Source organism: Megascapheus bottae, chromosome 16, assembly GCF_031878675.1.
Source record: "Megascapheus bottae isolate mThoBot1 chromosome 16, mThoBot2.hap1, whole genome shotgun sequence".
NCBI classification, from domain to species: domain Eukaryota; kingdom Metazoa; phylum Chordata; class Mammalia; order Rodentia; family Geomyidae; genus Megascapheus; species Megascapheus bottae.
In genome coordinates, this window is record NC_143524.1 from 51,559,564 (window position 1) to 51,574,500 (window position 14,937).

At 38.0% G+C, this 14,937-nt stretch overlaps 1 protein-coding gene across 3 annotated transcripts in view; it reads left to right on the forward strand.

Annotated features, from left to right (window-relative positions):
- Pcf11 (PCF11 cleavage and polyadenylation factor subunit) overlaps positions 1-13,939 on the forward strand; it is a 28,429-nt gene extending 14,490 nt beyond the window's left edge. For 2 of the 3 annotated variants that reach the window (XM_090348512.1, XM_090348513.1), the window contains exons 9-16: positions 1,211-1,307; positions 3,977-4,096; positions 5,494-5,599; positions 9,412-9,595; positions 10,143-10,298; positions 10,667-10,759; positions 11,435-11,470; positions 12,885-13,939. In XM_090348512.1, coding sequence (XP_090204638.1) covers positions 1,211-1,307; positions 3,977-4,096; positions 5,494-5,599; positions 9,412-9,595; positions 10,143-10,298; positions 10,667-10,759; positions 11,435-11,470; positions 12,885-13,100 — 1,008 coding nt within the window. In that variant the 3' untranslated portion in view covers positions 13,101-13,939. The remainder of the gene's footprint in view (positions 1-1,210; positions 1,308-3,976; positions 4,097-5,493; positions 5,600-9,411; positions 9,596-10,142; positions 10,299-10,666; positions 10,760-11,434; positions 11,471-12,884) is intronic. The other variant, XM_090348514.1, reaches the window with a different exon arrangement.
- The last annotated feature ends 998 nt before the right edge of the window (positions 13,940-14,937 follow it).

Consider the following 14,937-nt stretch of genomic DNA (forward strand, 5'->3'; position numbering starts at 1 on the left):
TTTTTTTGCCAGTCCTGGACTTGGGTTTAGGACCTGGTACCGCTTGAGCCACAACACCACTTCCAGCTTTTTCTCTGTGTATGTGGTACCGAGGAATCTCTTGGGGCATGCTAGGTCAGACTCCCGGCCTAAAGCGATGTTTTTATATTTGTGATTAATCCAATGATTTTTTTTTCTTTCTTTCTTTCTTTTTTTTTTTTTTTGTGGGTCATGGGGCTTGAACTCAGCCTAGGTGCTGTTCCTCAGCTCAAGGCTACTGCCCTACCCTTGAGCCAAGGCCCACTTCCCATTTTCTAGAGGTTAATTGGAGACAAGAATCTCAGGTCCTTTTGTACCTTGGTCCTCAGATCTCAGCCTCCAGAGTAGCTAGGATTATAGGCGTGGAGCCACCCGCTTCCAGTTGATATTTGAATGTGTTTGTTTGCGTGCTGAAATTCTTCTGGGTTAAATTTTATGCTTTATTTTTGCTGGTTCTGGGGCCTGAACTCAAGGCCTGGGCTCTGTCCCTGGGCCTCTCTGCTTTATAATGTTTCTTTATTTTGTGCTGGGGATTGAAGTGATGGCCTTCTGCATATTAATATGTCTAATGCTCTGTGACTAGGCCACATTCCCAGTCCTGTTTCTTCTTCTTTCCTCCTCCTCCTTTTTTTCATCTTGATGTCTTACAGTCTACTTTGTTCTGCCTATAACTTACTAAAAAATGGACAGGAAGAATGATCCCTTCAGTTCAGATTGCTAAATTGCTAATAGAAGTAGATGTTCATTTAGTTTTTTGAAACAGTCTTGCTGTGTAACCTGACTGTGTAACTCTTGATCTCCTGACTCAGACCTGCTCTAGTGCTAGGATTATCAGTGTTTATCACTATGTCACTAGCTCCTGTCATTGTGTATAGATTTTACCAGTTCTTATGTTTGTGAAATACAGAGAAATGTTCCTCAATGTAAAGTGACTTACACAAAGCCATACATTTCGTGGTTAGTTGTGTCTTATTCCATGGTACCTTAAACTTTTCAAGGAAGTTTGAACCCATTTTCAGTTGGTAATGATGGATAATAAAAGATAACCGTTCCTGTTTGTAGAAGATCCAGAAATAGCTACCTTTTAAAATCTGAACTTAGGCCTTATGACATCTATTTATGTTTCAATGTGATGGTAATGTTAAAATTTTACTAATAGAAAAGACCTTCTTAAAATTGTTTTACCTTAAAGGTTCTGACTGGTGTAGCTCAGCCAGTAGCATTTGGTCAAGGACAACAATTTTTACCAGTTCATCCACAAAATCCAGCATTTGGTCAGAATCCTTCAGGTATGTACTTTCTGTACTTTCCCTCAAAAGATAAATAATTACTGTTTAATAGCTATGTCACTCTTAGAAAGCAAAATTTTGAGGTAGCATATTCAATTTATAGAAATTTAATCTGGTTGATATGTTTTGGTTCTTTAGACTTTATGTTATGGCTGTTCATGATAACCAAATTTACAGCTAGAGAACATTAGAACATTAATTTACAGTTAGAGAATATTATAAAAGAGAAGGAAATCTTTTGAATGGAAGTTAGGAGGAGATGTACAGGGGTGATAATTGTATTAAGATAAGATGAAATAAATGACAACGCAAAAACTTTGATACTTGGAGTATGAATGTATATGTATATGTGTGTGTGTGGCTATGATCCAGTAAATAGTAAGTGAATACCTTACAAACAATTCATAAGCTTTTATGAGCACACAAATGGAAGAAACCTGATTTCTTGGCCAAGTTCCCTTATTTTGGTTACTATAGGGTAAGTTAATAACAAATATTTAAAAATGAATTGTAGTTTTACTATGTGGTAAATTGGAAGTGATTTGTAACACAACCACAAAAGTAAACAAGTAGTGATAGTTGCCTTAGTTTCTAAGTCATTAAAAAACCTCTGGGGCCGGGCACAGTGGCTCACACCTGTAATCCTAGCTACTCTGGAGGCTGAGATCTGAAGATCAAGGTTCAAAGCCAGTCCAGGCACAAAAGGACCTGAGATTTTTATCTCCAATTAACTTCTAGAAAATGGGAAAGTGTGGTTGGCTCAAGGGTAGAGCGGTAGCCTCTAAGGTGAAGAGCTCAGGGACAATACCCAGACCCAGGATTTGGGTGGTAGCCTTGAGCTGAAGAGCTCAGGCCTAGTGCAAGTCCCATGACCCACAAAAACAAGAAAAAAAAAAACCTTCTTGGGCAGGGAGTTTGGCCTAGGGGTAGAGTGTTTATCTAGCATGCATGAGGTCCTGGGTTCGATTCCTCAGTTCCACATACAGAGAAAATGCCAGACGTGGTGCTGTGGCTCAAGTGGTAGAGTGCTTGCCTTGAGGAAGCTCAAGGACATTGCTCAGGCCCTGAATTAAAGTCCTAGGACGTGCATGCACGCACACACACACACACCCCCAAAAAAACCCTCTTTCAGCTAAACACAGGTAAATCATGCTGTAATCCTAGTTACTTAAGAGGATAGCAGTTTGAAACAAACTTGAGCAGAAAAGTTCACCATCTCCATTTAACCATCAAAAGTCAGAAGTGGAACTGTGGCTCAAGAGATAGAGCACCAGCCTTGAGCAAAAATGCTAAGAGATATAGTGCACAGGACTTGAGCTCAAGTCCAGCTACTAGTAAAAAAGCTCTTAGAGGAACATGGTTTTTAGAACAACATTAAGTTATTCACATTTGCTAATTTAGGGAATTTCCCAAAATTTCTGAAGTAATTTAGTAAGTCTAGCTGTCTCTTATGCTTTGATTCTTAAATTGTATCAGCTTGAAATTCATTTAATTAATATGAAATAATTTTGCTACTAACTGGTAGTGCTTTGTGTTTTTTTTTGCTACTGTAACAAAAAGGGACATAAAGAATTTGAAATTTAAAGTTAAGGAGGTCAGGATGAGAACTTCTACCATTGTATAGTTGGGCAAGTATAAGTATTTTCCCTGATGTTCAGTTTCATTCTATGGAAAGAAGAGATGGTAGTGTCAATATTTGCCTACGATTTTATAAAAGAATCAAATGAGATGGTACACAGAAGTACTTTGTAACTTCTGAGTTCTATGCCAATATATTTTTCTTCAGAAACTGCTTTGCAAGTTCTCTTACTTAGGTTATGGGGTAGCTGTACTCTTTTTAAGAGTTATTGTTCCGTCTTGCATCATATCCATTAGATTTCATGTCAGGAGCATTTCTGCTTTGATTTTCATTTATTTTTTCACTTAAATTATTTTTTTTTTTTGCCAGTCCTGGGCTTGAGCTCAGGGCCTGAACACTGTCCTTGGACTTTCTCAAGGCTAGAGCTCTACCACTTGAGCCTCAGCTTCACTTCTGGCTTTTTTCTATGTATGTGGTACCGAGGAATTGAACCCGGGTCTTCATGCAAGCTAGGCAAGCACTTTAACCACTAGGCCAAACTCCCAGCCCTTAAATTATTTTTTATTAAAGAATTTATTAACATTGATTTATCTTTTTAGTTCCTTTTCCTTCTCAGATCTGTGCTAAAAAATTATACTGCTTCGTGTTGACAAAACTACCTTTTCCACATTAGTTAGAATATGAGGACTGAAGGTGGGAAAAGAGTGGTGCTACATTACATAAATGGGAAAGTGTATGAAACTTTTTGTCCATTGTATTCTGCTTGTCTTTGACAAAAGTGGACAGTGCCGGCGATTTTTCTTTTTAGATAATACGCAGCTAAGGTATTTCTTGTGTTTTTCTGTGTATGGGGTACTGAGGAATCAAACCCAGGGCTTTGTGCATGCTAGGTGAGCATTCTACCACTGGGTTACACTCCTGGCCCTTTCTTGTGTTTTTCAAATGATGCTTTGTCAATCTAAATAAAAACTAAGCTTATGAAATCAACACATTATTAGTAAGATTTTACCAAATTTATTGTTGGAGAAAACTTAGAAAATGCTTTGTATAATCTTTTTAACATTGCTATTATTATTATTTTTTTTGAAAGGAGCTCTTCCTAAAGCATATCCTGATAATCATCTCAGTCAGGTGGATGTAAATGAATTGTTTTCAAAACTGCTAAAAACAGGAATTCTCAAATTGTCCCAGCCTGATTCAGCTACAACACGTAAGTATGATTTTATTCTTAATGTTTATACCAAATTTCGTAAACTTAGAGAGAGATGCGTTATATAAGTCATGGTACAATTTCTTTTTTTTTTTGGCCAGTCCTGGGCTTGGGCTCAGGGTCTGAGCACTGTCCTTGATCTTTCTCAAGGCTAACACTCTATCACTTGAGCCACAGCACCACTTCGGCTTTTTTCTGTGTATGTGGTACCGAGGAATCGAATCCGGGTCTTCTTGCATGCTAGGCAAGCACTCTACCACTAGGCCAAACTCCTGGCCCCTGGTACAATTTCTTATAACTAAATTTTTAGATATATTCTTTTTTTTTTTTTTTGGTGCCTATATTGGGCTTGAACTCAGGGCCTTGCACTTTTTCTTGCTCACAACTGTCACTTTACCATTGGGAGCCAGGCCTCTAATCCAGCTTTTTTACTGATCAGTTATAGTGTTGTAGACATTTTTTCCTGGACTAGCTTTGAACCTTTATCTTCAGTCTCACAAGGTAGTATTGCAAGTGTGAGCCACCAGTGTCTGGCCTAAATTTTCTTTAAAAATTTTTTTTTGTTGGTCATGAGACTTGAACTCAGGGACTGGGTATTGTCTTGAGCTCTTCATTTCAAGGCTACCGCTCTACTCTTTAAGCCACACCACCGCTTCTGGTTTTCTAGTGGTTAATTGGAGATAAGAGGTTCTCTGACTTTAGTTCTGGGGCTGGCTTTGCCTTGATCCTCAGATCTTAGCCACCTGAGTAGCTAGGATAACAGGCGTGAGCCACTGTGCCTGGCTTCTTTTTCTTTCTTTTTCTTTTCTTGGTGGGTCATGGGGCTTGAATTGGGTGCTGTCCCTGAGCTCTTCTGCTCAAGGCTACCGCCCTACCCTTGAGCCAAGCCCCACTTCCCATTTTCTAGAGATTAATTGAAGGTGAGAGTCTCTTGATTCTTTTGTGCCCAGGTTTGGCTTTGAACTTTGATCCTTAGATCTCAGCCTCCTGAGTAACAAGGATTACAGGCAGGAGCTACTGAGCCCGGCCTGGCTTCTTTTTCTATTTCTATAAAATAGAATTTTATTGTTATTATTAAGGTGTTGTACAGAGCAGATACCATTTCACAATTCAGGTAATATGTACATTGCTCATTTGGACAGTGATTTTTTTGTATGTTAAAATTTGTTCAGTTAATTAGTATGAGTAATTAGGTAGTCATCATTCTATGTTGTTCTTTTGTAAAAACAATTTGTATATTGAAGAAATAAAATGTTAAGGCATTGTTGAGAGTTCATTAAATTTCAGATCAGAAGTACTGAATAGACTTAAGTGGGTTTCTGTATTAGTGTATAATGTTTCTTTATAATACTTGGTAGATAATATTGGGAAATTTGTATCTTTGTTCTCAATTGTAGAAGTAAATGAAGTTGCTGCTCAGCCTCCTGCTGAAGAGGAGGAAGATCAAAATGAAGATCAAGATGTTCCAGATCTTACTAATTTTACAATTGAAGAATTGAAACAGTACGTACTCTTAATTTTTTTTTTAAACAATGACTTTTATAACAGTGGGCATAATTACTAGTAGTATTATTTCATCTTGTTCTCTTAGTATTCTGAAATTTAGGAAATTTTTGCATATGGTATATATAATATACTTACATACTCTATATAAATACACATTTATATGTACTCTAAATGCATACATTTTTATGCTTTCTATATAAATATATATATAAATATATATATATGTTAGTATATAGGATATGTTTTGTGCCAGTTATGGGGCTTGAACTCATCTCATTGGGTCTGTGTCTGAGGTTTTATTTTTGGTTCAAGGCTAGCTTTTTACCACTAGAGCCACAGCTCTACTTTTGTTGCTTTTTGGTTATTAATGGGAGGTAAGAGTAGTATGGACTTACCTGCATGGCTGGCTTCAAACTGCTATCCTCAGCTGTCAGCTTCTATAGTAGCTTGGGTTATACAGTCTAATTAAGCCACCAGTCAGTAGACAGTACATATATTCTCTAAAATATGTATGTTGAGCAAGTGCATATGTCTTTACATTTTCATTTTTATATCTAGTTGGTAGAAGATATAGGGAATTTAAAAATAATGCTTTTATACTTTTGCAGTTTAGAAAATATATTTTGGTAGTCCAGCATTTTAAATGGGCTTAGAAGTCTTGTTTTCCTTTCTATTAAGCTACCTATCTCAAACTGTTCTTGAACTACTCTGTAGTCCAGTCTCACCTTAAATTGTGGTATATCTACCTCAGATTTCCGCCCCCTTCCTCCCATCCCCCCCAATCCTGGGGCTTTAACTCAAGGCCTGGGCACTGTCCTTGAGCCTAGCCTCTTTGTGCTCAAGGTAGCACTCTGGCACTTAAGCCACACAGCACCACTTCTGAGTTTTTTGAGCAGTTTATTGGAGCTAAGAGTCCCATGGGGACCTTTCTGCCCGGGGTGGCAGAAAACTATGATCTTCAAATCACAGCCTCCCTGAGTAGCTAGGATTACAGATGTGAGCCACAAGCACCTAGTTCAGACTAAAAAGATAGCCAACAGATTGGGAGAAGGTCTTTTTCTCTTGTTCTTTTCTTTCTTTTTTGGTAGTGGGGCATGAGCTCAGGGCTTGGGCACTATTTCTGAGCATTTTTGCTTAAAGGCTAGTGCTTGACCACCTTGAACCACAGTTCCACTTTCCTTGAGTATTTTTGCTCTGCCACTTGAGCTATAGCCTCACTTCTGGATTTTTTTGGTAGTTAATTGGAAATAGTCCTAGGACTGTCATGCCTGGGCTGTCATAGAACCACCATCCTAAAATCTCAATCTCCTGAAAAGCTAGGATTACAGGCATGAGTATGGTCCTCTGGTTGTTGAGAAATTTTAAAAAATAAGTAATGGTCTTTGAGGAAGCTTACAAAACACAAATAAGGTAATCTTCAATATCTAGGTTGCACATCTGAAAACCCCTTGTTGGTGGAAGTATTTTAAAATTGCATTAGTACTAAGTTAAAGCCTTTTTGTCATTATTTCTAAATAATACAGTATAACAACTGTTTACATGATACTAACATTACATCCGCCAGTAATCTAGAGCTAGGATTTACATGAGTTTAATTTATATGCAATACCACATGTGCCTTTAGAGACTGGAACATCAGTAGATTTTAGTATCCCCAGGATGTCCTAGAAATAATTCTTTGTGTAGAAGGATTAACGATTGTTGTGTATTTTCTGTTGTGATAAAAAGCTTTCCAGGTGCTTGTGGCTCTTGGCTGTAATCTTAGCTACTCAGGAGGCTGTGATGTGAGGGTCACAGTTCAAAGCCAGCCCTTTTTCTAGCAGAAAAGCCCTTGAGACTCTTATTCTGTTTGTTTATTTATTCATTCATTCATTTATTTTGTGGGTCATGGGGTTTGAACTAGGCCTGGGTACTATCCCTGAACTCTTCAGCTCCAGGTTACCACCCTACCCTTGAGCTGGCTTTGAACCTTGATCAGTGCACAGGTCCAGAGTTCAAGCCCCACAACCGACCCCCCCCAAAAAAAACAAAACAAAACAAAAAAAAAAAAACCCCGAGTCTTATGAACTTCTGCCCTGGGCTGGCTTTGAACTCCAATCTCAGCCTCCTGGGTAGCTAGGATTACAGGTGTGAGCCATCAGCAGTGATATAGTGTTTACCGTTTCATAAGTCAGGTTTTGAGTACATTTTTTTTTTTTTTTTGGCCAGTCCTGGGCTTGAGCTCAGGGTCTGAGCACTGCCTTTGGGCTTCCGGCTTTTTTCTATGTGTGTGGTACTGAGGAATCGAACCCGGGTCTTCATGCATGCTAGGCAAACACTTTTAACCACTAGGCCAAACTCCTGGCCCCGAGTACATTTCTTTTGATAGTATCATCCCTTTCTTTACTCTCTCCCAGTTTTTCCCTTCCTTGACTTTCACTATATACAAGCTGGTGTTTAAGTGACCCTCCTGCCTCATCTCCCAACTATACCCCTTCATTGGTGCACAGTTAGTACTCTATAGGTGTGTACTACTTTGCCTAACTAGCTAGCTAGCTCTTATATTCTCTAAACTTCATGTAGTTATACAACTATATTTCATAAAATTAGTACTGACTATTGTTGGCTGAATACACAAAGTACTAACGTACTGCCTTGTCACTTATTTTAATAACTGCCCAATTAATCATACCCCCTTCCCCCCCCCCCCCCATCGATTGTGGGACTTGAACTCTGGGTGCCTGGGCGTTGAGCTCTTCAGCTCAAGGCTACAGCCCTGCACCTTGAACCACAGTGCCACTTCCGGTTTTCTGATGATTAATTGGAGATAAGAGTCTCCTGGACTTCAGTGCCGGGGCTGGCTTTGAAGCTTGATCCTTAGATCTCAGCCTCCTGAGTAGCCAGGATTACTGGCATTAGCCATTACGCCCAGTAGTCATACCCATTTTAAAACTAGGGAACCTAGAATTTAAAAATGAGTTATTGCCAACTAGGTCCCCCCTCCACCCCCCTTTTTTTTCCTGGACTCAGGGCTTAGGAGCTGTCTGAGCCTTTTTGCAAGGCTAGTGCTCTTACCACTTGAACCACAGTTCTGTTTTCAGCTTTTTTAGTAGTTAATTGAAGATACAGGTTTCACAAATTTTTCTGCCTGCGCTGGCTTCGAACTGTGACCCTTAGACTTTAGCCTCCTGAGTAGTTAAGACTGATTGAGTCATTGCCAAGTCCTTAAGTTTGAAGTCAGGGCCTAGGCACTGTCCTTAGGCTTTCTGTAGGCTAGTGCTCTGCCCACTTGAGCCATGGCACCACATCTGGCTTTTTCTGTGTATGTGGTATCAAGGAATCTAACCCAAGACTTCAAGTGAGCATTGTACCACTAGGCCACACACCCAGCCTCTTAATTTTTCGCTAAGTTACATTTTTCACTGTTATTCTCTTTTTCTTGGGTGCACTATTGGGAATTATAATTAGGGGTGTGTACTTGCTAAGGCCCCCTTTCACTATACTTTAAACCAGAGTTTAACAGCTGAATTAGTTAGAAATTCAAAGATTTAGAAAGGTGAAATCTGTTCTGCCATGTCTTTCTTGACATTAATTCTACATTTGTCTTCTGCTGTTGTCTTGTTTTAGCTGGCATGGGATCATATACAGATTGCATATATGCTATAAAGGTAGATCACAATTCACCTGCGTAAAAAGAGTCATTGACATATACTACATTATGTGTCTACATCAGTCTTTGGGTATTGTTTCTTGTGAAAATGTAGAAAACTGAAGGATTTTTTTTTTAAATCATTTTTATCAAAACTAAAGATTATTTCTTTTTCAAATAGGCGTTATGACAGTGTTATAAACCGACTGTACACTGGTATTCAGTGTTACTCCTGTGGAATGAGGTTCACAACGTCACAGACAGATGTCTATGCAGATCACCTGGACTGGCATTATCGGCAGAATAGAACTGAGAAAGATGTTAGCAGAAAAGTCACTCACAGACGTTGGTACTACAGTTTAACAGTAAGTTGTGCATCTGAATAAACTTTTCAGATTTCATTTACATTGCTCTTTGAAATAACTGCTGAGAGCAATTGAGTTTTTTGAACAAAATTTGACCCTGATGCAAGTTTCAATACAATTTTGAAAAGTATTTTTGCTGACATTAGATTATTATGGAAACTTGACCCAACTTAAAAAAAATTCCAAGGTTCAGTGACTGATTTTTTTTTTTCTTGGTAAAAAGTTGTACGTGAAATTTGTCTTTTAAGTCTAGAGTTAGTGGAAAATTAATGTGGAGATGTTTTTGCTTCATTAGCAGTACTGGGGTTTGAACTTCATTGGCTTCCTATTTGTTAATAAACAGGTGCTAGCTTCTAAGCCCAGCAGTTAAGCTTTTAAAAATTGTTCATCAGTTGCTGCAACTTCTCGATCAGATAGAGGGATCAAAAAGGAATTATAGTATTAAATAATCATCAAGTATATTGCAGAATAATGTATACTTTTAAGTGGCATGTTGAAGCAGTAAAAGTGTAGAAACAACTATTCTCAAAAATCAATTACTTTTAAGGACTGGATAGAATTTGAGGAAATAGCTGACCTGGAAGAACGTGCAAAGAGTCAGTTTTTTGAAAAGGTGCATGAAGAAGTTGTGCTCAAAACTCAGGAGGCTGCTAAAGAAAAGGAGTTCCAAAGTGTACCCGCTGGGCCAGCTGGAGCAGTTGAGGTAAGAGAATAGGTGAAACTGCCTGGGTATGTACTCGGCTCTCTTAACAATAAGTATATACTTCATGTATCTCCCCGTCTAAGTAATCCTTAGGATTTTGTTTTGTAAACCTTGTTCTTTAGTTTTATGCATATAATCATTTCACATCATTGTTAAATAGTATCAGTGTGCAACAGTAATGAGGTGTTAAACTGGTGTGGCCTGGGAGTTACAGGAATCTTTAAAACTTCATTAGTATCTGTCATATATTGGACCCAGGTTTACGTTTTCACATATCCTCAAGTTTTGAACTTAACATGTTTTTATACTTTTAATGGGATTAAACATTCTGTCAATTTCATTTTAAACATGATTGTTTTCTATTTTAGAGTTGTGAAATCTGTCAAGAACAGTTTGAACAGTACTGGGATGAAGAGGAGGAGGAATGGCACTTAAAAAATGCTATTAGAGTAGATGGAAAGGTAATTTTCAAACTTTCATAAGACACAGTATTTCTTGATTGGGATTATAGTCGACCATTTTGAGTCTAGACAATCATTTTTAAGAAAAAATATTGGACTATGGAGTTTAAAAAGATGTTAGCAGTATAAGATTGTATACTTAACCCTGTAAAGAAGGTTACAAAGTGGATTAATGCTAGATGCATAAGCATTTTAACCTAGTTCTCTTTCTGCCTAATGATATTTTTCTTATATTTCATCAATTAAACTGTTATGAGCTGGGTGCTGGGTGGCTCATGCCTATAATCCTAGGTCCTCAGGAGGCTGAGATCTGAGGATCATGGTTTGAAGCCAGCCTGGGCAGAAAAGCCTTATCTCTGATAAATTACTCAGAACAAGCTGGAAGTGGTGCTATGGTAAAGTGGTAAAGCACTAGCTTTGGGCACAGAAAGGCCCAGGGACTGTCCCAGTCTGAGTTGAAGTTCCAGGACCAGGAAAAAAAAAATGTTATGCTACTTAAAAATCAGAAAGGAACTTTAGCGAAATCAGTGCCTCAAATAGTTTTAGTTTCATCCATTTTCGTAACCAGTCTTCCCAAAGATAGCCATCTTCTGGTTTCAATTGTGAAGAAAACATTTTAGAGTGGCCCATTATAAATGAATACACATGTGAATAGCTTCTTTGTTTTTTCTTCAGATTTATCATCCATCATGTTATGAAGATTATCAAAATGTAAGTTCTTCTTGGTTACTGTGTTTGTTATCATTCACCTTAATAAAACTTACGTGTCAGTTATTTTTTGTATTGGAGCAATATTGTTTTGGTATATATAAAAATATTTTTGTATTTGATACATACAGCGGGTTGTTACTGAATATTGGTGTTAGACATATCAATATATCATCTTCCACAATACACAATTAAATTTTGAATTAAAAAATCATTCCTTGCTTTCTGTTCACACGAATCTTGACATCTTTTAATAGACCACTGGGCTCCAAGTAATGGGGAAAACAGAAGATGAAAAGGATCTTGATGGATATGTTTCTAGAGATGAGGCATTTTCTCTTTACACGCTCCATTTAGCTATGTAATTAAAAAAAATGTTGTGATCACATTTAAGGTTTAAAAAAAGACACTAGTCTGTTGGCCTTAAAACTCACTTTTTTTTTTTTGTTGGGCATTGGTCGCTCACTCCTGTAATCTAAGCTACTCAGGAGGCTAAGATCTGAGTATTGCAGTCCAAAGCCAGCCTGGCTGGGCAGGAAAATCCATGAAGCTCTTATCTCTCTAGTTAACTACCCAAAATTAAAAGCAAATGGAGCTTTGTGGCTCAAGTGGTAGAATAGCATCCTTGAATTGATAAGCTCAGGGAAGGTTGCCTGGTCCTGAGTGTTAAACCCTGGGACCAACAAGGGGGAGGATGGGAAAAAATCGTTTTTGTACTTGTACCTGATGATTTTTAAACTGGATGCATCTATTGACAAAGAATGATTCTAAAGCAGTAATTTGGGAGACATTTTTAGCTTCTGTTAGTTTCAAATATTCAGAAGAATATTTGACATTGGGATACTCCGAAAAAGCTTATAATATTTTGTTATTTTCTGTTTAGGGGCTAAATAGGTTTGTCCAATCTACTTTTGGCTGTGTCTAGTGCACTTTTGACAGTTCTGTTGAGTCATGCATACAAACTCTTTGTTTTGGAATTTTCTTCACATGGAGTCTTGGGTTAAAAAAAAAAATCAGTCTACCTTTTCCCAATTACTGTCTTTACCTCTCCTGTAGCTGGTATGACAAGCAAGAGCCACAATTTGACCTGTGATTGTGCCTCACTTTTTTTTCTTGGGCTTACATCTATTATTTGGGATTACAGACACAAGTCACCTTTGTTGGCTAAGTGTCAACAGCATTGGGACTTGAACTGATGGGCTTTTGCACTTTCGATCCCAATTTTGAATGCATATTTTATATATTTGGCTGCTTTTGTGGCATATCTGTGTGAGAAAGCACATTATTTTAGTTGCACTTGGCATGTATTTTCCTTTGACCACACAGAGGTCTTAGAAAACCAAGTTCATTTAAAAAAGCTGTATCATTTAAAAATCTTGAACTTTCATCAGAACTTATAGGACTTTTCATTTTGTAGACATCTTCATTTGATTGTACACCATCTCCCAGCAAGACACCAGTTGAAAACCCTTTGAACATTATGTTGAACATTGTCAAAAACGAATTGCAGGAACCCTGTGAAAGTCCCAAAGTTAAGGAAGAACGAATTGATACCCCACCAGCTTGTACAGAGGAAAGCGTAACACCAGCCACTGAAATTAAGACAGAAAATGATACAGTTGAGTCAGTTTAAAAATAAAATGAGAAAGGTATGTTTTTCTTAAAAAAAAAAAAAAGCTGCTGTTGGATCTAGGTGAAGAATTTTTTTTATGTATATATAGACATATATCTATATAAATTGCGTAGCTGAGGCAGGGCCTTCAGCTATCATTTGGTTAATAAATACATTTTAGTATTTGCATTTCCTACTGCCTGCACAGATTCAGGTGCTTGTTGTGTGAAAGTTCTGTAGATGTGTGCAAATTTAACAAAATGAAATTGTATGTGTAAAAATGTACGATTTTCACTTGTGAAACTGTAAATTATAAATAAAAGTATTTTTGCTATCCATGGAGTGTAATATTTATGCACACCATCAAATAGAGTGTTTCTGTGCTTTTTATTGGGCAAAAATGGAACTAAGATTTTTTTTTTTCTGGTTGCTTCCCATAGTTAAAGATGGAAGTTTTATCCTTCCAAAGGGGACTGTGAGAGCATTGCAAGACTTTTCTTAAATAGAAAAGCCAGATTTGAAAGATTTACCAAATAGGATATACACAGATATGTATCTCCATATGGTTCTCTGTAAACTACCATTCAGATGTCCATTTTTAGAAAGTGTCTAATGAAGCTTTCATTTTTGAGATTGGACACTGATGTCATCAAGCAATTAACCTAACTACTAAAGATTATTTTTTTTAGAATCTATTTTCAATTGTCTAAACAATTTAATGCAAATGAACATATTTCTATTTTAAGTTACAGGGAAAACTGTGTGTTCATTGAAACTTGGTTAACCTTTTTCTTTTGTTGGCTTTGAATTAGATGGATACCATGAGCTGTTAATATTCATACATGTAATAAATAGAATAATGAAGAAACCTCTACTTTGTATTTCTTTGAGTGACTTTGTCTTTTTATCTGTCATTAGAATTTGGGCATGGAACGTAGTAAGAGCTACTTTTTTGCCAGTCCTAGGGCTTGAACTCAGGACTTGGGCACTGTCCTTGAGATTTCTCAAGGCTAGTGCTCTACCACTGGAGCCACAGTGCCACATCAGCTGTTTTATTTTTTTTTGGGGGGGGGGGTGGTACCAAGAAATTGAACCTCGGGCTTTGTGCATGTTAGGCAAGCACTCTACCACTAGGCCACGCTCCAGGCCCAAAAGCTACTCTTAGGACAGCATTTTCTGCCATTTAGTGTAAGAGATAAGCACTAAAATATGGAGTCTTTGTAGACTTTCTTAGCAAATTTTCTACATGGCTTCTTTGGCCCTGTAGTTAAGACTGTATGGTAGCCGGGTGATGGTGGCTCACACCTGTAATCTTAGCTACTCAGGATGTTGAGATCTGAGGATCAAGATTTAAATCCAGCCCAGGCATGAAAGTCTGAGACTCCAATTAACTACCAGAGAACTGGAAGTGGCATTGGGGCTAAAGGGGTACAGTGCTAGCCTTGAGCTGAAGAGCTCAGGGACAGCACCCAGGCCCAAAGTTCCAGCCCTACTAGTGACAAAAATAAAAAACAAAACAAAAAAAACCCCTGCATGGTAGAATACGTCCCCAACTTTAAGCACTCACTTCAAAAGTACAAGCATGCTAATCCGATTTATCTTACGTTCTCTATTATACCAACAAGAAAACAAAGACTAGCCAGGTGCAGTGCCTATAACTGAGGTTCAAAGCCATCCCAGGCAATGAAGGCCATGAGACTTTTTTGGGGGGGGGGGGAAAGGGTGGGTCATGGGGCTTGAACTTGGCCTGGGCACTATTCCTGAGCTCTTCAGCTCAAGGCTACTGCCTACCCTTGAGCCAAGCCCCCAATTCCATTTTCTAGAGGTTAATTAGAGATAAGAGTCAGGTCCTTTTGTG